A 24,599-nucleotide genomic window follows, 5' to 3' on the forward strand; every position below is an offset into this window, starting at 1 on the left:
GAGATGAATGTAAAGAGGAGTGGTACACAGGATTGAGATGACAAAGTTGTGTTGGGCTGTAGAGTAGAGGCAGGGACAAAAGTGATGAGATGCAGTTTGGTTCACGGTGTGGAGGAAATTAATGTAATGTATGGGTGGAGAGCACATAATACACAGTGCTTCCAGAACTCAATTTTGTTGAGGTGGGCAGGTCTTCTCAAGAACTTAACTTGCCAGACATCTTGGTCTACTGTCATCACCTCTACGAGACTCAAAATTTTGAAACTCGCCCTCATTACTTCACCCCATGTCTTCCAAGGTCATCTTATTCTGTAGATCCCATACAGTGAGTAACTGGCACTTGTTTATACAGCTACCCTTAATATGCATCACATGACCAAATCATCATAGTTTTCTCTCTTGCATGCTACATCTGATTTCTCTTATAACTAACTTTTCTTTCAACACATTTGCACTTTGCAGTACATGCACAATGATGTTGCACATCCACTGGAGCAGACTAACTTCATTCCTCTCCAGCTTTTGCATGTCCTCTGCATTCAAGTTCCTCCTGGGCATTTGAGAAAATCTAATTCCTGTGTATTCATAGTATTTATTGTTCCTGTGCATCTGTTACATACAAAGACTACTTTCTCTCAATGGTTACTACAGGGAAGCACTGTTTTCTGATGTAAGTGGAATACACCAGTTTTTGTCTACAAGCACTGCTGAATTGAAATCCAAGATATAACAGGTTGGCATTCCTATCTAAGAATGAAAATATCCTCCAATGACTTCGCTGTGAAAACAGTGTTACAGGTGCAAGGAAGTTGCTGAAAGTTTCAAATTATTTTCCATCAACAGTCTCTGTTAATATGATAGACATCCTTCAGCCAAGCTAAAACAGATTTCTCTCAATGCATGATTAACTGAATCTTTTTCGATTAATCAATCAACAACACTCCTCTCTCCCCTTCTCTCTCATATACAAAAAAAAAAAAAAGATCAGCAAAGAAAATAACAAAATAGAAATATAAAAATGTGATTGAAAACGAATTTCTCAAATATTTTAATTGAAAAAATATTTTTTCTTCTATTATTAAATGGTTATATTTACAACTTTGTCTAAAAATGGATAAAAATTAACAGGTTGATCAATAATGTGTTGAATTTCAAAACCTGTAACAATTTTGCAAAGCTTAGCAAGTAATTTCTGAGATTTCTGTTTAGTTTCATTAGATGCAGAATCTAATTCCAGACAGCTTTCCATCTGGTTAATGTTGTCAGGTACTTTCATAGAAATAATTCCTCCATGAAATACTAATAGATTTTCAGGGAAGCTTCTTACAGAAATTGTGGAATTTTCTCCAGTCAAAAGATCAGGAATGATTGAATTGCAATTTTCAAGAATTCTGTCAATCCATAATAATACATCGTGTAACAAAATAATGGTCCCTTTGTGGCAAACCTCATGACTTAGCCACAAAATGACTAACTGTAATGTTTGAGTCAAAACTAATTTAGCATTCTCAGTAGTAGGTACAGACGGCTTCCAAGCTAAACAAATATTGATAAGGGAATTAGTCAGTTCAATTTGTTCTGCTTCTGAAACATCATCCATATTATTGAACTCATCCGTTTCAGAGATAACAGATGAGGAATCATCCATATCAGTTTCTTCAGAAGTTTCTTGAGTTGATGACACCATCTTTTTCTTAGGAACATCTGCCAGATAACTACAATTGTATCCCTTGAGTTTTAGAATGTCCAGAGCTCTATGAAAAATATGAGTAGATTGCATAAGTTGTCGACTTTGAAATAGTAATAAAAGAATGTCTCTTTGTGTGATTAAGCCAAAATCTTGACTTGGATTCTTGTCTTCATGATTTTTGTCTGTTGATGATACTATATTTGTTGTTCTTTCCTCTGAAAAATAAGACAAAATAAAGCTCTGAAATAATATTTTTTTACAGTATTTTTTTAATGCTAGCTTGAAATTGTATTTACACTTGGTTACCTTCCTTGTGACCTATCACTAAATAGTGAAGTAAAAGTGCAACCTATTTTTCTCCAGTCAAGTGAATTTGCCCAGAAAACCACAATAGCTTTAGTAAGACTTATGATCATGCCATCAGTCTCTTGAATCAACAGTTGCTGCACCTCTTGTTGCAAATAAAAATTATCATTGTTTTTTTTATAGGAAAGTTGTAAAACTTGTTGACTCTTTTTTAATAGAAATAATCTATTTAAATGTTAATATTGAATAGCTCCAGTCAGCTCTGCTATATTAGACATGTACGGAATTAACATATTAATCCAGCAGTGAAGGACTATGCTTCTACCTGATATAGGGCCACACTGCATACATGTCATTAAGTGTATGTTTGTATGAAGTGTCACATGGCAGTTGGGATTTGTGGTATTCTATTTGCATTAATCATTTTTATTCAGTCTTACTGACAGCATAAAAAAAAAACACAATATGAAATCCAAGTAAATTAAAGCAATCCCTCTGGATTTATTAAAAATAAGTTATCTTTATTTTTTTAAAACTATTTATTCACAAGAACATGGCTGACATTCTTGGTGGAGTAAGAATGTCTAAATTTTTTTAGATGAGATATTAGTACTTGGGAGTGAGGTTTAGAAACATTCAAAGTATTTCTTTACATACCCCACCCACTCCTTTCTTGTAAACCAGCTTCAACCAGTTGTTTCTGATTGTCATTAATTGTTATGTATGTTTACATGTGCTCAGTTTAATCTAAACCTGATAACATACACTCAGCTGTTGATAAGTGGGGTGTGTATACTTATGCTGGAATTGAAACTCATAAAATTTATTTCTTGTTGAGTTCAGCACTCACATCTACCACAATATAAACACAACAAGGATTCTATGCATCCTTAACACCACATTCTTAGTCACAAAGTAAGGTGAGTTATAAGTAGAAAGTGTCCTGTTTATGGACAAAAGATCAAGAAGGGGAAGTGGATAGAGGCTGCAAGAGTGTGATAGAAGTAGGGTGAGGATGAATGTAGCAAATGATGAAGAAGTGTGAAGAGATGGTTGATGGTAAAATGTGACTGGAGAAGTACAATGCTAAGAATGAAAGAGGGCTGTCAAAGAAAGTGGTTCCAGAGAGTGGAAGAGATAACTGGTAACACAGAAAAGGATGATAGAATACATGATTCTGCTCTCATTTAATTACAGCATCAGAATACTGCAGTAATTAGGAGAGACATGGAAGGATAAGTGGTAGGGAGAAGAGGGAGGCTTGTGGGTGAGAGGCTCAGTTTGTATACACAGTATGCGTTCAGAACCTCACTTTTGCTGCAATGGGCAGCCCTTTTTGAGCACCATGTACTGCTACACATTATGGTCCTTTGTCACCTCCACTGTGAAGCCCCCATGCCTTCTTCCACAACTTCCATCAATATTTAACAATTAGTACTTCTTTATATAGTTGCTGTATCCATATGCATCACATACCCATGCTATTGCAGTTTTCTCTCATATTGCTCCATTTTCTTTCAACATATTTCGATTTTGTTGATTATGCACAATGATGTTGCATATTCAGTAAAGCATGTTAGCTTTATTTCTTTCTAGTTTTCACAATTTCTCTACATTCAGGGCTCATGTCTCACAATCATATAGTATTGTAGCATCCATACAAGCATCACACAATCTATCTTTCACTCTGAGAGAGAAACCATTTGTTGTCAACAGAGGTAACAGCTCACTGAACTTTTGTCCAACCTGTTCTTACTCCAGCTACTATACTATTAGAACATCCTCCTCCACTATTAATTAGGTCATCCAGATAACAGAAGTTTTCTATTACCTCTTGAGATCCTTCTGAGCATTTGAGAAAATCTGTCTCCTTTGTTGCACATGAATATATATATATCTTCCTTTGGCACTGTGTCAGATGACAGAGAGTGTACCAGATGATCTGATCAATGGAACAGCTTGCTTGTGAAATTAACATACAAGTGGCTGAGTTCTCCACTGACACATACCCATGAAACAGAATGTGACAAGGCTGACCCTTTGAATTACAGGTATAACTCATTTTTGCTAGCTGAGTAGACAAGAGCAATGTGAAATATAGTGTTGTGCTGCCGGGAACAGAACTCACAACTTTATGATTGTGATCTGAATGTCCTAACCTCAAAGCCACGCACCTTCACACACACACACACTCATTAGTATTGTTGCCGTAATTAAAGGGTAATAGCTTACATATGTTGTATTGCAATTTAACGAAGATGTAAAAAAATACCTTGTGATTGTATCCTTTTCTTGTGTTCCATAACTGAACTGAATAGTGGCAAAAATATTTTCATTGCTGTCTCAGCACTCCCTTCTCTGGATTAAAGAGAAAAATAGATTTCATATATGTATTCATTTTTGATAACTTGTAGTTATGAAAACAATCTTTAAAAATTTAATGTTTCTGAAAATTATCATCATTTCAAATTATCATCATTGTCTTCTAAATAGATTATTGGTTACCTTAATTTATAGGGTGTTAATACCACTTAACAATAGCTGAAGACAACTCAGAGTAAAGGGAACACTTTCATCTTGCTGGAGACAACTTTTCTCATGCCAGTGGCATAACAAAATGCATCCAGTTCACACAGTAAAGTGGTTGGTAATGGGAAAGGCCTCTAGCTATGAAATCCATACCAAAAACAAATGCTATTTGTCTACATAAATCGACCAGTTATTTTCTGTTGTGTGTTTGCCAGATGATGAAGGACTACAACAGATGGCAAGATGTAAGACCCTGGCAAGCACAGAAAAAGCTTAAGTAAAACGATAAGACTTGAGTGAGGATATTTCACAATACCTGTGGTATTATATATGCTGTTTTCTTAAAAATGCATTTACTCTACTAGATCTTACTGTAGTGAAAGTAAATCCAAACATAGTCTTTGGCAATGTGACAGTATTAGCAATAATATGTATGTACACACACACACACGTCTGTTTCTGGTAGCAGAATCACTCATTTCTTAGAAGTTGCTGTCAGACTGCTGTACTCTGACAAGTATCTCACTATGTCTCCCATTCTATGAACCTTCATGAACGCCAAGGTTCAGTAATGTTTTGCACACCATTCTTTTAGTACATTAAGAGCAATGATTTACTGTCATTTCCAACAACACACATTCCAATGGAGATACTACACTTAGCTCCTCTTTACTCATCTGCAACCTAAATACTTCATGCTAGACATACACTGTATTTATGAATAAAGACCATCTTTCATTAGAAACATAAGGCTGCCTCTTCCATCAGCACAAAGAATCAATTACTACATCAGTGATTCTGAAATGGTGCTCCACAAGAGGTGTCTACATATGTCAAACTTTTAAGCTTTTATAAAAGCCATACAAATGATTGAGTTCTCTTGGAAAAAAAACAAACAAACAAACCCAAACATCCATTAATGTTATTCTAAAGTGTGATTGTTTCTAATTTAGACACAAAGCCAGCAATTTTGAGAGGAAGGGTTAGTTGATACTATTTACCCAGTAATTTGTGTTGTCAACCCTGGATGGATAAAGGTAAAGCAGTCCAAGATAGGATTTGAACACAAGGCATTTTTTTTTTTTTTACACATTCTAATAATTATGCCAGTTTACCACAGTATTTTTATATTTTAACTAAAATTTTAACTTCGAAACAAACTATCTTTAAAACTTTTTTTTATAGAAAATGTGCTGGTAGTTTTAATTTTGTTTATGTCCAGAATCACAAAGATTGAAATTACTGAACTACACATATGAGAGAAACAATCTTGAATTTCACTCTTTTTACTCATGAACAACACATAACTAAAACTCTCAAGGTCACCATAAATGCCTTCTTTTAAAAAATTTGATTGTCCTTCATGGCAATCTCATATATATATATATATATATATATATATATATATATAACATTGTCAAAGCTACATAACACAAAGACTGGGATTCCACTTTTGATTCAGGAAATAGTTCAACTTTAAAATGAATATCTAAGCTTCTGTAAGTCCAGTTATAACCCACAGTGGAGTATTACTCATATCCATGCAATGGTGCTGTTGTTTTTTCTCACAAATCTAGGCTGAATAACCCTTACCTCCAAAGATGCCATTTGAGTGATTGACAAAAATTCAATCACCAACACACCTCAACTACTATCTTATAGACTGTGCCCTCACCCTGCTTTCTATATCATCATCATACTAGCATCAATTTCTCTAAAATAGGTAGCTGCACATTTTCTCGCATTCCCACTCATCTTTCCTACAACACTGTGTCGGACATTGCATTAAACATTTCACACAATCTACCATATCAGAACTGCTACCCTTAAATTTGTTGTGTCTTTCTCTCTTCACATTTATTCATGCATGCAATAATAACTACCTGAAATGATCCAATAGATTTAATAATAAGATCTGCATTTCAGTAAAAAATGGCTTTGGCAATGTGAAGTTTTTGTTGTCACTCTGAGATTTGTTCTTCTGCTGAAGAGCATGCCAGATCTTGTCTACCAATTCTGTGATGAGAACTGTCAACTGTGAATGAGGATCCCTACGAAAAAAGTAAATAACAATGTTAAACATACAAAAGATGAAATTAAAAACAAGTGAATAGAAGTGTATGTGTGACTATACATGTGCGTTGTGTTCTCGAACAAGACACTTTATTTCACATTGCTCCAATTCATTCAGGGTATATGTATCTAGAATACTTAACTACTTATATGTTAATTCAAGACCAATAAATTACTTACATGTGGATACTACAATATTACATGACCAATAAATTACATGTTTTTAAGTTATGAAACAATTTGTTGTGATATTAGAATTTTCTTATTGTTAAAATTTCATTTAACACTTTCTCTATCATTTATGACTTTATATATATATATATATATATATATATATATATATATATATATATATATATATATATATATATATATATATATATGAAATTATGATCACTTAACATCTTTTATCTCATTTAATAAACCCTGTTTCACTCTGTTTTAATACATGTTGTTAGTAACCATAGGTTTGAGCCCTTGGGCAGGAATGGTAAGGGACAAATTCCGTTGCAATTACTATGGGGTAGTTGGTGTTAGGCATCCAGCCATAAAGATCATGCCAAAATAGACACAGAAGTCTGTAGCCTTCTGCTTAGCCAGCTCCTTTCAAACTGCCCAACCCATGCCAGCATGGAAGGTAGAGGTTAAACGGTGCTGATGATGATGATACATATATGGTAATGGGTAAAGACTCCTTTTGGTCACGAATGACCATGGTCTTGCATCTAAAAAAGTTCCCCTTCAAGGCACTAGCCTGAGCAAGGTTGTTTGTGGAAGACTAGCATCGCCTAAGCATACCAGTCTCCCCTCTTCATATCACCAATGCTGTCCAATGGAAAGGCAAAGGCCAATACAGCTTGGTATCTTCCACAAACAACCTTGCTCAGGGGAACTTTTTTAGATGCAAGACCATGGTCATTCGTGACCAAAAGGAGTCTTTACCCATTACCATATATGTATCATCATCATCAGCACCGTTTAACCTCTACCGTCCATGCTGGCATGGGTTGGGCAGTTTGAAAGGAGCTGGCTAAGCAGAAGGCTACAGACTTCTGTGTCTATTTTGGCATGATCTTTATGGCTGGATGCCTAACACCAACTACCCCATAGTAATTGCAACGGAATTTGTCCCTTACCATTCCTGCCCAAGGGTTCAAACCTATGGTTACTAACAACATGTATTAAAACAGAGTGAAACAGGGTTTATTAAATGAGATAAAAGATGTTAAGTGATCATAATTTCATATATGTATATATATATATATATATATATATATATATATATATATATAAAGTCATAAATGATAGAGAAAGTGTTTAATGAAATTTTAACAATAAGAAAATTCTAATATCACAACAAATTGTTTCATAACTTAAAAACATGTAATTTATTGGTCATGTAATATTGTAGTATCCACATGTAAGTAATTTATTGGTCTTGAATTAACATATAAGTAGTTAAGTATTCTAGATACATATACCCTTTATGTGATCCTCAGGCAGAATCAGCATGGGGAATCAAAGTAATCACACACAAATCAATAACATTAATTCAAAGTATTTAAAAACGTACACGTTAGAAATGAATGAATTAATCCAAGTTAGGATGCTGTATTCACGTGTCATCACAGCAGCTGTCTTTTCTGTACAGGCCTGCATTAGTATACGTAACACCATTTCCTGCAATAAATAAAAGTAAAAGTTTTGTAAGCCCTAAATGCATTTAACCCCTTAGCATTCAGATTACTCTGTCAAATGTAATGCTTATTTATTTGCATTGATTTGAATTAATCAGGTTTTATCTTGTACCTTTGAGATTTCAGTGATATGATTATTTTTAGAATGACATTGAAAAGTAGGTGTGAGAGGCTGAATCTAGCCAGTTTGAACATTTGCCCTAAACTGCTTGTATTCAATTGTTCAAATTTAAATTAAAGCTTCAACAAAAATATGTTAATGAAATACTTCAGCAGGTAAAATTTTTTTCCTTTAATTTCTTACTTGTTTCAGTTTTTGGATTGCTGCCATGCTGGGGCTACTGCCTTGAAGGATTTAGTCAAGCAATTCAATCCTAGTACTCCTTTTTAAGTACTAGTACTTATTCTATTGGTCTTTTTTGTCAAACTGCTAAGTTACAGGGATGTAAATAAACAAATACTGGTTGTCAGGCTGTGGTAGGGGACAAAGACACACACACACACACAGTTATACATTTATGTAAGGATCTATGTTAAGTTATATTCCAAACACCAGTTTAACATATTTAATAAAGTAAAGTAAAATGCAAATGTTTTTTTTTTCACTAAGACTCTCTAAATTTTTGATAAACTGAAAATGAACTGACAGACATTCATATACAATGTTACTGTAGAAATACAATCATGAAAGAGGTGGACTTGTATTTTAGCTCTTTCATGATACAAGTTCAATCTTAATCAGTGAAAAAACAAAATAAATTCTAACCTGAATTCCTCTGTTACATAACGAAGAATTAGCATAAGACATGATGATCTTGAACACATTAAATTTTTGATATATTTTATGTTCCGTCGTTCCTCGAAGACCATCACGAAGTAGACAGAGCATCCATTTTCTTTCTCTGTAATGCTGGAAAGTAAAATTAGATTATGTTATCTCCTCAAATATGTAAGATTGAAAAATATCTAAATAGAATACACAGTCATGTTTATATATATATATATATATATATATATTTAAATGGCCTTTTGTTCAATGTTGTTTTTCTGTCTGCTTACTATGCTGTCATGTGTAGGATGGATTGCCATTTTTTAAATCAGTTCTCATTTAGAGTGATTATGGGACTACTCTCCTAGACAGATTGGAAAACCACATTTTGCTCATAAACTTCAATGTCTGGCAAGATGTCTACAGCTAGATGCTCTTCTTAACACCTGGATTTTATTGTGGTACAAGCACTAAAAAAGTCATGTCTTCAGCAGGATTAAAGAGTTCTCTTTACTGTATGTTGTCTGCTCATTCATCAACTGTTTTACAGTGTATACTAGGTGTACCCACTTTATTGTGACACCAAAAACACTTAGGTTGCCTTGTGCTCTACAAAACTAATGAGTTCTCACTACGTCAGGTTATCTTCATTTATTCAAAGCAACATTATCAAGAGGATGAATCAAGGACAGCATGATGAGAGCAGATGAATTATGGTGAAATGGTGAAAGAAGCAAGTTCATGATAAGAGAAACAAAATAATTAGAGTGAGAAGATGGTAGAGGAAGGACTAATGAAATAGAGAGTAATAGCAGGTAATAATGGAATAGAGGCAATGGTGGTAGCTACATGATTGCCAGTGAGAGAAAGGCAGACAATAGTAGAGGTGGATGGTGGTAAGAGAGAATGATGGATGTTAATTCCAAGTGACCAGGGGTAAAGGGACTGATTACTAACAGTGCAAAAAGGTGATGGTAGAATGTTGTGAATATAAGAGTGCTGTGGTTTAACCAAGAGGATGTACTTTACAAGGAATTAATAAATCAAATTCTAATGTAAATGATAGGCTCAGTGTATGTATGAAATGGAAAGATAGATACACAGTGAGAATAAGATGGGGATAGAACATGAAAAACAAAAAAACAAAAAAAAATTATATGCACTAACCATAAGTGAGGAACAATTAAACATCTGGGAAAATTCTGGCACTGTATATAGATCAAAGAAAGGCTTCACCATAAGTAAACCAATAATAGAAAAATAAAGGTCATGACCTGTAATAGAAGAAAGAAAAATGAAAACCACTATTAATATGTTACTCTCCTCTTGCCTCTTTATTTCTTATATGCTTGCAAATTTTAATCAATTGTGATAAAAATATACAATGTACAATGAAATGAATTCTAATTTCCAAAATTTTCTAAATTTACATAGATGTTATAAACATGCGTTTTACGTCTATGATAAACATATGCCTTTAAAATGTTGCTGTTGGCTCAAGTTAACTCTGAGCAGGCCAATGATACATAGGTAATCAGGCAAATAAAAGGGTGCAACACACATATTTATTGTTTCAGATATACTTTGTCTTTGCCTAGCTAACAGTTGAAGATACACTGAGAACTCAATTTAGTGGCTTAACATCTTTGAACCTTGTGTTTGTTGATGTTCTTTTCCTTTCAACATGGCCATGAGATAAATTATGAACGAGGTCTTTTGATGTTATTTCTAGCAGATTGTGGGAACAAGTAGGGGCTTCCTTGTTAGCTTGTCTTAAATACAAACTATTTTTGGGAGGGCAGCTGACAAACCAATACCACTGTTGGTTCTTAGATAGATTCCTGTTATGTATTTAGGTCTAAATGAGAAAGTACATGACAAGAGCTGTATCAATGATGAAAATTTATCAAGATTCAAAAATAATCTTTTCATTTCCAGCCACTTGTCTGAGGTTTTAATCATTCAGATATTTTGCATTTTATATAAATTTCATATCCGCCTAAAACAAAAGTTGATATAACAAAAAAAATTCACTGAAAAATACATGCAATGAACCAGTGATAGAATGTCTACATGGTTGCTTAAAATAGAAATCTCATCCACATCATATTCAATGAAAAGGAAGTACATCCTAAATAATGTTGATAATGTAGTCCTAGATGCCTACAGAAAAATAAAACAAAAAAAAACTTGATGGCCATGGCCAGAATGCCTTTGATCATGGCAATGTAGTATTTCAAGTATATAAAAAGATGAGTGGATCATGGCTGGAATGCTTTTCATCATAAGTCTTAATACAAAGTTAAGCAGGGTTAAACAACAAACACACCTTATAAAGAAACAAAATCCAAAGGAGATTAAAAATAGAAATAAAATGTTTAAATCTCTACCTTTATTTAGTACAACTTGGCAAACTCTGACTAAATACAGACTTGTTACAAAAGGGATTCTGGCATTGTCTTTGACCATGCTGTTCTTTAGGAATCTCAGCACATAAAGAAATTGGTCCCGTAGATAAAATTGAGTGTTGCTAATCAAATGACCTTTGAAGTGAAAAAGTGCATGGTATGCAGCTGCACGCAAGTCATCGTCATAGCAACTCAAGGCAATGACACAAAAATTGAAGCAATTTTTCTCAATGAAGACGAGACATTCCAGTTGGTTTTCTGAGAAATGAAAAGCAAAAAAAAAAAAAAAAAAAATTGTATAATAGAATTTAACATAATTCATCTTTTTTTATTTATTGATTTTTCTGAGAGAGTAGAGATTCTTTCCCTTTACAATGTGTGTGTATATAAAATTCAATTTTGGGAAGAAGAACCATGACAATCCTGTCTTATTTTCAAGTATAATATATATAAGCCTACACACATTTATGCAATACCTCCTGCCTGTTATAAGATGGTAAGATGTGATTAAAGGGAGCCTGGGGATGCTTTTCCTAATAGGCTGAGTGAACACAGATAATTTTTGTTGGTGTTTACTTGACTGGATGGCAGAATGAAGCCAGTACTGTTTGGCTAAGCAGGGTAGCCTAGAACTTTGAATTTATCACCAAGAGTATATATGTTCAAACTGTATAAACCCTTTAGTTCACTAATGAAGCCTATGAAGACTAGTCCACCAACATGCTGCTTACTCCTGTCTCTTCTACTATTATTATGATAGCTTGTTTCTCTGAAATAGCAAGTTGTGTACCATCTGATGAACTTATATCACCCACTTTCATACCATCTTGTAGTGTTGCACTTAACCCAAACCTTGAACAGGAGTGTATAGTAGAAGTAATATGTTTGCATAAGCACACACATTACATTACTACAATAGAAACAAGCCAACACAAGACTCTCCATGCAGTTGCTCAACTTACTATATATAGCAAAATAAATATCCCTTAAAGCATATTCTACTGTGCTTGAGAATGGCAAAAAAGGATGCATTGGACATTGTAGTCCCTAATATGCAAAAAGACAGGATGGGTATGACAGAAATGCCTTTGATCATAAGGTCTGCTTTAAGTGGGGCTGACATTAGGCAAACATCAACAACAGTACAAAGAGCAATCAATTTTGCTGCTTTTTATAAAAAAAAAAAAAAAAGAGAATGTTAAAATAGAAAAATAAAAAAAAAATACCTGGTGCCAATATGCAGCTGAACACCGGGAGAAGAAAACTAGGATCATAACAAGTAGATAACAACTGTAGTTTGTCCATAGGAAGAATTGTGGAGGGCTGAAAAATAAAATTATTAACAACTATAATATATTTAACATAGGCACAAGGCCACAAATTTAAGGTAAGGAGGAAGTCAAAATGATTTCCAGGACTTGATTTGTACATCATTTTATTGACCCTATGAAGATGAAAGACAAAGTTGATCCTGGTAACATTCAGACTCAGAAAATAAAAGAGTTATAAGAAATACCACAATGCAATTTATCTAACCCTTTAGTTCACTAATGAAGCCTATGAAGACTAGTCCACCAACATGCTGCTTACTCCTGTCTCTTCTACTATTATTATGATAGCTTGTTTCTCTGAAATAGCAAGTTGTGTACCATCTGATGAACTTATATCACCCACTTTCATACCATCTTGTAGTGTTGCACTTAACCCAAACCTTGAACAGGAGTGTATAGTAGAAGTAATATGTTTGCATAAGCACACACATTACATTACTACAATAGAAACAAGCCAACACAAGACTCTCCATGCAGTGAAACAAATAAAAGAATAACAATAAAATAATTCTTTCTACTATAGGCACAAAGCCTGAAATTTTGAGGGAGGCAGTCAGTTGATTACATTGACTTGATGCTTAACAGGTACTTATTTTATTAATCCTGAAAGGATAATGTTGACTTAGGTAATATTTGAACCCAGAATGTAGAGTCAAATGAAATGCTGCTAAGTATTTTGAATGGCATGCTAATATTCATTGCCTTAATAACAATTTATTGGCATAAGGCCATAAATTTTGGGAGAGGACGTAATCAATTGAATCAACTCCAGTACTTGACTTGTTTGTTTTATGATTATTGTTTAACATCCACTTTTCCATGCTTACATAGGTCAAACAAAATTTGCTGAGGCAGACTTACTACAGTTGAATGTCCTCCCTGTTGCCAACTCTCACTTGTTTCCAAGCTAGGTAGCATTTTCCCCACTAGCCAGTCATGTTTTGTCATGGAAGACTGAAAACGAATGACATACTTGTATGATGGTGATACTCATTTACAATCATTACATGATATCAAAACAAGGCAACACACACATACTGAGTCTCCAACTGCTATATCTGCTCTCAATGCTTTGATTGGCCTGGGACTATAGTAGAAAACACTTGCTCAGTATGCTGTGTGGAAACTGAACCAGAAACTACATGACTGAGAAGCAAGCTTCTTAACCATACAACCATGTCTGTGCATCCCAAAAAATGAAAGGCAAACTGAAACAGCTGGAACTCAGAATATACAGGAATATCAGTGACACTGCAATGTTCTCTGATATAGAATTTATGCAGAAGTCACAAGATTGTGTTACGTGATATTAATCAAGTGTGTACTTACACATAGTTTTCTCTCCAAAGGAAAATTTGAAACAGAATTCATCATTTTATTCTTGTCAATGAAGTTTAATACATCAGTGGCACTGCCTTGTACCTTTAAATCATCTTGTAAGCTTCTGTTCATTGTATAGACTTCCATAAATTTTGTTCCCCACAAGTATGGCCTAGAAGAAAAAAACAAAAAGAAAATGAATCACATCATTTATCATTCACTTCTTTCAGTCATTGGACTGCCTTGAACAAATTGATCCCAATACTTATTCTTAATGCCTGATAGTTAGTCTATTGGTCACTTTTTACCAAGCAGATAAGTTTTGGGAATGTAAACAAACAAACACTGGTTTGTACAGGAGAAAACACAAACATCATTTATATATATATATATATATCGTTTTTGGATTTGGTTTGCAAGATTTTTTATGTGATTTCATGTGTTGAAGCATATTCTGTTGTGTCTGGGGAGAGTCATTTTCTTATTGTGCCTTAAAATTTAACACACTCACCGGTAAAATTTCCACTTATTTCTTATTTTTATTTTCCTAAAATTTTTGTTGCGTCTTGCAACCTTATCAATAGTCTTGACTGACTCTCCCCAGACAACAGTATATATATATATATATATATATATATATATATATATATATATATATATATATATATATACGATGAACTGCTTTCAGTTTCCATTTACCAAATTCAATCACAAGACTTTGGTTGGCCTTGGACTACAGTAGAAGACACTTGTCGAAGTTACCACACAGTGGGACTGAACCTGAAACCATGTGGTTCAGAAGCAAACTTCTTACCACACAGCTACACCTGCATCTATATAAATTTTTGATATATAACTTTAATAGTATTGAACCCAGGGCCAGAATCTAGGTAATATATGAAGGAGATCAAAGATGGGAAAGATATTAGCCCTTTCAGTGTCACATTGTCTCACAGATTTTCTCTAAACCTCATTGTCAGGGTAAAATAGTCAATATAAAGCCTAAATTTCTCTATTAAAGAATATAGAAATTTTTACATGACTGTAGTCAAATACAACAGTAAAATGGCTAATGTGGTTGCAGTTTCTTGAGCAGGTTGTCTCTGACTTGCGATGTCTTCTGATTTTGGTCAAGGGGAAAAACAAAAATTCTGATTTTACTACCATAAAGGAGCAAGAGAGGAATTAGCCTAAATTATTCCACAGGAGTAGGAGGCGAAATGGCAGAGTGGTTGTTGTCAAATAGAAATTGCTGCAGCATTTGTTCCTGCTTTCTGCACACTAAGTGTAAATCCTGCTAAGTTACTCTTTAACTCTTCAATGGCAACAGATAAAGTACCTGTCAAATACCGAAGTCAATTCTCATTTTCTCTATCTCCCTCTTTCTTATTCACACAGAATTGGCTATGCTTCACCATAAAAAGGTTGTGGGAGACCACTAAGAGTGTTTGCTACATTGGAAAAGATAGGTGATCCTACAAACATAATTGAAAATCTCAAAAAATTCAGAAGAGTCACACATACACACACCAAGAATAAGCAGTTGCAATTGATGATGATTCCTAAGAACGTAGCACAAGGCGAGCTAGCAGAAGCGTTAATACGCCGGGTGAAATGCTTAGTGGTATTTCGTCTGTCTTTACGTTCAGAGTTCAAATTCCGCCGAGGTCGACTTTGCCTTTCATCCTTTCGGGGGAGATAAATTAAGTACCAGTTATGCACTGGGGTCAATGTAATTGACTTTATCCCTTTGTCCCTTCTATATTTAGCCCCTTGTGGGCAATAAAGAAATAAGAATGTAGCACATGTAAATCTGAAGACCAAGTCTTCAGTGAAGCAACAGTGATGCTGCTAATAACTGTTTTTAATTCAGGCAAAAGGCCAGTAATTGAAGGGAAGAGGTTTTTATCAATACCATTGACTCCAGTCAAGACTGATCTTTAGTATTCTCTGCCTGGATTAACCTGCAATTAATGATGCTAGTTTTAATAACAACAAACTAACTAAATGAAAATTTAACCCCACTCACCTAAATTTATTAAGATTGATTCCATTCTTCTCATAAAGTGAAATGATCTTCAACAGTTTCTGGTCTGAAAAAAGAAGGAAGTAGAATCATTAAGTGAATCTTTAAACTGATTTAGTTGTTTTATAGTAGGCTATTGATTGTAGTGGAAGAATCATTTTTAGTAACATTGAAAACATATTTCAAGATTTGTAAATAAAATAAAATGACTTGCATAAAGTACTCCTCTTACAGGCTGTCATGAAAAGAATTATAGTTTTTTTTACTATAATTCTTCTTTATGACCTCACTAGCCTGAATAGCACATTCTCAATAATGAACTACTTCATTCCATTCCTAAGAATTTTTATTCTCTTCTTTGTAAATAGTGTATCATACTTTTTTTATGCAACTTTTTTAATATCTTAAACATAGCTTGTGATATACAGAAAAAACAGTATGCTAGTGATATACAAAGTATCTAAAAAGAAATAGGAATGTCCTTCAAGTTTTAAAAAAGCATATTTTTTTAATGTTCTTTTTCCAAAATGTACATTCATTTGATCATCATTTAACATCCCTTGTCCACGCTGGCAACAATGAAATCATTAGCTTCTAATTATTGTAAGACTTTCTGTGGTTTGTATATAATGATCACGATAGTGATAAGGTAGACCTGCTGTTGATGTTTAGGCCTATGTCAGCTATGACTGAACAGACCTATGGGCAAAAGTGTTTTAACCAGGACACTCCTATCTTTTTAAGGTTATCTAGGATTACATTACCTAATGCATGTTATTTCCCATGTTTTTAAGATGACAGAGTGTAATTTTGATTTAACTGCTATTTGTAGTAGGTTGAATGAACACATAAAGAATTCCTCATTGATCTATCGGTAATACAGCAAATGTTTGCTGTGATCTCTTTCTAACATTACCATTGCTAATGGGAGCTTATCTTGTGCAAAAATAAGTACTTATTACTTGTTTTTGTTCATTTATATTTCATTCAAGATTTTTAATAGGCATCAATATTTGGGATAATAAATATTATATAAAACTGGTAGAGTAGCAGGAATGTTAGAACTCTAGTAAATGCCTTACAGCATTTAGTTTCTTCCCTCTATATTCTAATTTGAAATGCAAATGAAGTTAGCATTCCATTCATCCAGGGGTCAGTAAAATAAATATCAAGAAGGTACTAGTGTCAGTTCAAGTGACTAGATTCCTCTCCTACAGATTGAGGCCTTGTATGAACTGAAAAAATAGATATATATTTTCCTCTTTCCAGTGATAAAAACTGTTCATCTTTATGTTATGATTTTTGTGAAGCCACTTCATAGAAAGACAAATATATAAATGACTTAATAATCATGCAGCTAACTTAGCTTAATATTTTTATGGAAATAATTTCATATACATAATTTGAGACAAATATAGGGAATGATAGAGAAAAATTGCATGGGTAATTAATAGAAAAGATGAAAAATCTTTTAGATAAAATTTAACCTTCAAGAGATAAGGTGGCTCCATAGGCTCCAAAAAAGATATTGAGATGTGCTTCAACACAGCATTCTGGTTCCATCTCCATGATAAGTAGAATAATGTCCAGTAAAAGTTCTGAAACAAAGTTTTTTTTATTTTTATTTGAAACATTTTTTAAAATTTAAAGACAATAATGGAAATTACATTAGTGTTATATAGTAGTGGTAATAGGAAAAAAATAATGCAAGGGTGAGGAATGTATATGTACATATGGTGTTAACTCTGTTGTAAGCAAGATCTCTGGTCTGAGGATAACTTTCTGTTCCTCTTACTAGTCTCAGAAACCATGAGAAAAGTTGTACTGAACATTTTCCTGATTAAGACATATGAAAATAAACAAAAATTAACACCATGTTATCATTTACAAACCTTGATCAAAATAAACATTCTGAAAGGATTATTGAACAGTTTTCAAAGAATTCATATAAAAATATTTATAAATAGCTGCAAGTATGACCGTATGGTTAAGGAGTTGGCTTTGCAAGCATGTGGATTCAGGTTCAGTCTCACTGCATGGCATCTTGAGTGTCTTCTACTATAGCCGGAGATTGACCAGTGACTTATGAGTTGACTTGATAAATGAAAACTATAAGAAGCTCATTTTATAAATTTAAGCATGCAAGAGCAAGTGAGTGTGCATGCATATTTCTATCACCTTGTTTGGATATTTGCACGTTTATTGTAAATTATGTCACCATTCAAACAAAATGATATCATTTGTTTGCTATCTTCCATGAAAACATGTTTGGCTATTGAGCTGTTCATGTTTGAAGAACTGGAACAAGATTATGACCTTACTTGGAAACAGGTGAAAGTTGGCAACAGGAAGAGCATCCAACTTTAGAAAATTTGCTAAAAACAGTTTTGTCTGATGCATACTGTCGTGTATTGAACTCCTAATGAATATATAACAAATGCTGTATATTTTGTTTAAATAATTAAAAACTGCCAGTCCATTGCAGGTTTAACAGCGATGTAGAATAAGGATGGTCCTTGGGAATGTATTCACATGGATTGGGCTTTCAAGAACTGTGTTGGCAATTTATTCCTTGTGGTCAATTTGGTGGGTTTCCTTTTCTGTTGGATCTACAGCTTACTTTAATCATCACTGTTGTGATTTTAGTATTGATCACGTGATTTTGATTGTCTCGATTGCTGTTATTTGTTTGCAGTGCAGCTGCGCTGAGTTCTGTTCTGTTTGCAGCACGATTTGTTCAGTGTTGGTTTTTAGTTAGTTGAGACTGTAGCAACTTGTTGCATAAAACTGTTATTACGTTGAAGTTTGGTTTTGCTTACAATTTAGCAATCTTTGTTTGTAATGTAGATTGCTGTATTTAAACTTAGATATTCCAGTTTGGGTTTATAACAATCATATAAACACAGAAAAGTAGACATTACGCCAATGATGATGACACTTAAAAATACAGAGCTAGCTTCATTACTTTCACATCCAATCTTTTGAAGAGAAAATACAGATTATGCATAGTGAATACATGTGTTACCTCCGGTATCTTGTGAGCAGCCACTGGAAGTTGATTTAAATGCATTTATAATAATGGAATTTTAATTGAGTAATGCCTACAATTAGTTTCAGAATACATACTTATTTTCACTTTAGCATAAGTAATTTATTTAAATGATCTCTGTATTAATATTGGCTCTCATGTTTCTCTCCTTTTGTGTTATATGCAAAAACTGTATATGTACTTATATGTGCATGTGTGTGTATATAAAAGGAAAAAGGTGGAAAGATGACATTAGTACATATACCATATCATAAACAGCCAAATAAAGAAGAATTGAAAGAAGTAATGATGACCGACCTATGACATGGGGATCTAAGTCAATATACATGAATGCAACAAACAAATGTCCCTAAGTTTCCTATGAAAGAAAGTGGCTATTAACAAACTTTCAAACAGTTGCAATGGAACTGTAACAGTGACCAGGTTGCAGACATGCAAAGGAAGTTTAGACACCTCATGAAAGAAAAGTAAATTTAACAGTTTTGTGTGCTATCAAATGGCTAGAATGGCTCTTTCAAGATGTAATTGTAATAATGTATCAATGTTTACCTTTTGTTACACCTGAGTCACTTTCCATCATAATGTTCATGAACTCAGAATGGCAAATAAGCATCTGGTGAAGTTCTTTCAAGGTTGGTGAAACATTTGTTTTGTTTTTCTTGCAATACATAGAGGGAAGAACATTGACCAAGATTTGCAACAACACGGGGTTAGTAAAACAGAATCTGTAAGAAAAATAATTTTTTGAAGTTTTATATACAGGAACATTTTGTGAAACTGCTTTACAGTAATTATAAGCTTGCATATTTGTGTGAGTGATAGAAAGTTTTTTTGACAGCTGAATACCTTTGTTACTGCTGAGTGTTCAATTACTCAATGAGAGCACAAGTTTTTTGCAAGTAGGTCTCCATGTAGGCAAAACTCAACTCAGTACTTGCAATAGAGAAGATAATAGCATATGACCTACTGACCTTGCTATAACATACTGGTATAGAATAACAATTTTGGCTGTTCAAAACCATTGATCTCACTGTAAAATAGACACTAAATATATCTACTATAATATAGATAAGTCATCGGGCAAGCTACTACATAGTCTGCTGCTTAAAATAGCAATCTTTTGCAAGATCTACTATCTGAGATCTGACTACACATTCTCAAATCTATTTTTTAAGGGTATTTTCTACCATCACATCTCCATACAAGTGTAAGGGGTGGATTGGGGGTGCTTTCCTGCACACTTCTGCTGATGCTTTTAACCAGATCATTAACATATATAACCTTTTAAAAACAATCAATCCCGTACTCTTGTGTTATAAACCTCAAAGACTAAAATGAATGTAAGGCAACTGAGAACTGAATGTAAAGAACACCTACTTGTACACAAAATTCTTCACTAAAGTCATTGCCAGCCTTATCGTTACTTACAAAATCCTTGTAAATGGCTTGAATGGCCCTCACAAGCCAGTCAACCAGAGATTCCATGTCCTCATTAGACAATAGAACAATAGAACCTGTTAATATTTTGCTCTAGTTCAACAAGTATAAAGCAATGTGATTTGTTCTTTGTTACGAACTTTTCATGCAGTTGTCTCACTAAAAATAATGTATCTGGAGTTTCGGATCTTAAAACAACTCCAAACCTGATTCAGCAGATCTCTGATCAAAGGAGCTCAAGCTGTCTTTGCTTCAGGCATAATACATCCAGAAATCTGTTTTCCACTTTGAGACATTTGGGTGTAACTTCAAGGAGATTTTGCTATGTTTAGCTGGTCAAACGATCACAAAGAGGTTCCTCTTTTCATTTTTTGAACTACAGATGTAATCAATGAATCCAGTGTGGTGTTTCCTGTCATAACGAGTGAAATATGAAAACAAAATCATTGTCATAAATTCTAGAAGTAGCATAAACAAAAGAATATAGCAGAGGCAACCTACATATTTAAATAGGTAACATACTTACCTTAGACTGCTTTGGATGAATGAAGACCATATTCCTTTAAGAACATCACACTGCTCTGTTGACACATTCTAGAAAATGGATATATATATATATATATATTTTGTCTTATTTGTTTCAGTCATTTGGAGAGAGAGAGAGAGAGAGAGACAGACAGACAGACAGGCTGTGACAAGTCTTATTGCTTAAGGTTCATTGAAACAGATTGAATAAGCATTCAGAGACCAAATTTCAAGTCACAGACAATCCCTATATATAATAAAGTAGGCTTTGCCAACAATACTGAATCTTTTTAACAGTAAATGTTCATATTATTCATAACTTAATCCAACATACATACGCATGCATACATACATGACATACATATATATATATAAATTTAGTAAATGGAGTAAAACGCATATGTTAAATGAATTCTTTTATTTCCAACATATGTTTCGAAGATTACAAATTATACCTTCCATAGGAATAGGTGTTGTTGATAAGGATGTAATCTTCTCTTCAGGGAAATACATAGGAACCAGCTTAACCGTAAGACATTTTAACCAAATATGATAGCTGCAGTTACAGAAGATTGCTATATATTTACTCAAGTACCCAAAATAACAAGGAGTTTCAACCTCATAAACAGGAGTAACACCAGTCATTTTGTGATCTTTGCTACCCTGGTATCTATTAACCAATTTATTTTGTTGGGGTTATTTATTAACTTAGAGAATATAAATACATATAATAAAATATATATATATATATATACACACACACACACACACACACACACACACATATATATATACATACATACATACAACATACATAAATGCAGGCATGACTGTGTGGGTTAAGAAGCTTGCTTTGCAACCACATGTTTTAGGTTCAGTCCCATTGACTGGCATCTTGAACAAGTGTCTTTTACTATAATCCTGAGTCAAACAATGCCTTGTAAGTGGATTTGGTAGGTGAAAACTGTGTGGAAGTCTGTCAAGTATATGTGTGTGTATGTGTCTGTTTGTCCCCCGCCACAGCTTGACAAGGATGTGTAGGATGTGTATGTATGTATATGTACACACATGAATTGTTAAGTAGAATTAAGTTATTGAAATTTTCTTTGAAGTAATGATACAAGCAATAGGATAGATAGGTGAGACTTGATGCCATATATTACGTCTGCTCTTTTTTCTGTTTTAATGGTAGTCATCATCATCATCATCAGCAACCTTTAAGATCCGTTTTCCATGCAGGCATGGGTTGAGTGGTTTGACAGGAGCTGGCAAGGCCAGGAGCCACACCAGGTTCCACTGTGTTTTGGCTTGGTTTCTACAGCTGGATGCTCTTCCTAACAGCAACTACTTTACAGTGTACTGGATGCTTTTTATGTGGCACTTGCACTGACAGAGTCATCAAGTACCTTAGCTCAATTATTTTAACTCTAGCATTTAAACTGGCCATACCTAGCCCAAATATTCTTCAAGTTTTAAGTTCAAAGCAACCAGACCTGGTCTCTCATAACTCCCCAACATTGCCATTTTGAAAATAAGCAATCACTTCATCAAAATCTCAAAACTACAGGGTAATGCATGATTAATTTAAAACAATGTGAATAAATATGCACTACATTATAATATGCTAATGGGTTGAATGTTATTTATATATTGATGAATTAAATATTTACAGTAAACAATTATACACTAAAAAGGAATTAATTTTGAGAAAATATTTCAAGCCTTACTCTTAAAAACTAACTCTGGGGTTATTATCCTGATAGAGAAGAAACACATTCAATAACCAAGAATTCTAATTTTAATATTTGAGCTGGGTCCCACTCAGTCTTGATAATCACAAAACAACATTTACTGTCTGAGGCAGACAGTTTATATGATAGTCAATATCCAAGTTAAACCATTTAATTTGGCAATTAGTGCGTAAAATTAAATAACACATCATAGAGTATATGAATTAATACATTCTGTATTTGTTTCTTTGGACTACTACCCAAACTCACTCTAAGTATCACACTTATCTTTGCCACCATCACTGATGCACATTCCAAGACTCCGTACGAAAAATTTCAGGCAGTCTTTCATTCCTAGAACTGCATCCTTCTGGAATTCCTCCTTGCCTACACTGCCCTGTATGCATTAACTACAAATATACTAGTCTGGAAGAACTTGACAAAGATATGGGAATTGTACCATCTCTCTTTTACTAACTTTAAAAATGAAAATCTGGGTATGACATGACAGCTAAGAAGAACAAAACTACTTGTTGGACCTTTGTCTTGAAATAAGGCTAGAAATCAATATCAATAGGAGTATCATGTATCTGCTTTCCATGCTGGCATGGGTTAGATGAGTTGTCATAATCCAAGTCCTTATACTGCTCTGTTAGATGGGTTAGAGACCAAGCATCACTCATAAATTCCAATCTTGATATTGTTTCTATGGCTGGATTTTATTGTAGCACCAACGCCAGAGCTTGTCATATGCTCAGTAAGACTAAAAAGTCATTTTGTTATAGAATTTACACACACACTCATACATCAAAGACTTAAGAAATAAAACTCCAAATTCTATTTAAGTATAATCTCAGAACATTATGTGTGTGTGTGTGTGTGTGTGTGTGTGTGTGTGTATGTCTGCGAGAGAGAGAGAAAGAAATAGAAATTGATGGAAAACCGGATATCACCTTCAAATATTTGTCTAACAATGACAGAAGATATGCTTCTAGTTGCTTTGTTTGAACATCATCTAATTTCCGATTGATACTGTTAACAAAAGACTTGATACAAATTTCAAGCCTTGTGCTATAAATGTCATTCATTTCAGAGTTCTTGATTTCCAGCCTTTGAACATTCAGCAAAATGCAACGTAACTGCTCAATAGTAAGGACTTCTTTCCTGTCAACAATCTCCTTGAAAGAGTCAATTGTGACAAAATACTTGGAACCTAAAACAAAGAAAATAATTGTATATTATTAGTATTAATAGATCTTGATGTTAGTCACTATCAAAAGATTTTATTGCAGCTGTATAGCGCAAGCTTTGACCACCCTGTCTTTTTCTTGCCCATTTTTATGACAACATTGTACACTCTAAGAGTGTAGTACATACACACACACACATATATATATATATATATATATATATATATATATATATATATATATATATATATATATATATATATATATATATATATACATGTGTATATATATATATAGAACCAAATTCGACGACTGGCACCCATGCCAACCTTCCTTCATTGGACAGTAAGCTCTGCTTGCGATGACCTGTTGGGACAAGTGAAATCGTAACTGAACCAAATTTGATGACTGGCACTCGTGCCAGTGGAGCGCTAACAGCACCATCTGAACGAGAATCACTGCCAGAGCAGCGGTCTGGCTTCCGTGCCGGTGGCACGTAAAAAGCGCCATTTGAGCATG

The 24,599-nt window shown here is 33.9% G+C and overlaps 1 protein-coding gene across 1 annotated transcript in view; it reads right to left on the reverse strand.

Annotated features, from left to right (window-relative positions):
* Positions 1-1,013: 1,013 nt before the first annotated feature.
* Positions 1,014-24,599, reverse strand: part of LOC106870260 (nucleolar pre-ribosomal-associated protein 1) — a 66,871-nt gene continuing 43,285 nt past the window's right edge. The window contains exons 21-34 of the mRNA XM_089349400.1: positions 23,844-24,103; positions 21,162-21,229; positions 19,748-19,923; positions 17,637-17,747; positions 16,153-16,216; positions 14,133-14,295; positions 12,699-12,795; positions 11,455-11,730; positions 10,232-10,338; positions 9,062-9,205; positions 8,172-8,278; positions 6,409-6,576; positions 4,269-4,354; positions 1,014-1,905 (exon numbers count right to left, since the gene is read on the reverse strand). Of these exons, the coding sequence (XP_089205526.1) occupies positions 1,079-1,905; positions 4,269-4,354; positions 6,409-6,576; positions 8,172-8,278; positions 9,062-9,205; positions 10,232-10,338; positions 11,455-11,730; positions 12,699-12,795; positions 14,133-14,295; positions 16,153-16,216; positions 17,637-17,747; positions 19,748-19,923; positions 21,162-21,229; positions 23,844-24,103 (2,654 nt within the window). The 3' untranslated portion in view covers positions 1,014-1,078. The remainder of the gene's footprint in view (positions 1,906-4,268; positions 4,355-6,408; positions 6,577-8,171; positions 8,279-9,061; positions 9,206-10,231; positions 10,339-11,454; positions 11,731-12,698; positions 12,796-14,132; positions 14,296-16,152; positions 16,217-17,636; positions 17,748-19,747; positions 19,924-21,161; positions 21,230-23,843; positions 24,104-24,599) is intronic.

The sequence above is a fragment of the Octopus bimaculoides genome, chromosome 3 (assembly GCF_046866305.1).
Source record: "Octopus bimaculoides isolate indiv1 chromosome 3, ASM4686630v1, whole genome shotgun sequence".
Lineage (NCBI taxonomy): Eukaryota > Metazoa > Mollusca > Cephalopoda > Octopoda > Octopodidae > Octopus > Octopus bimaculoides.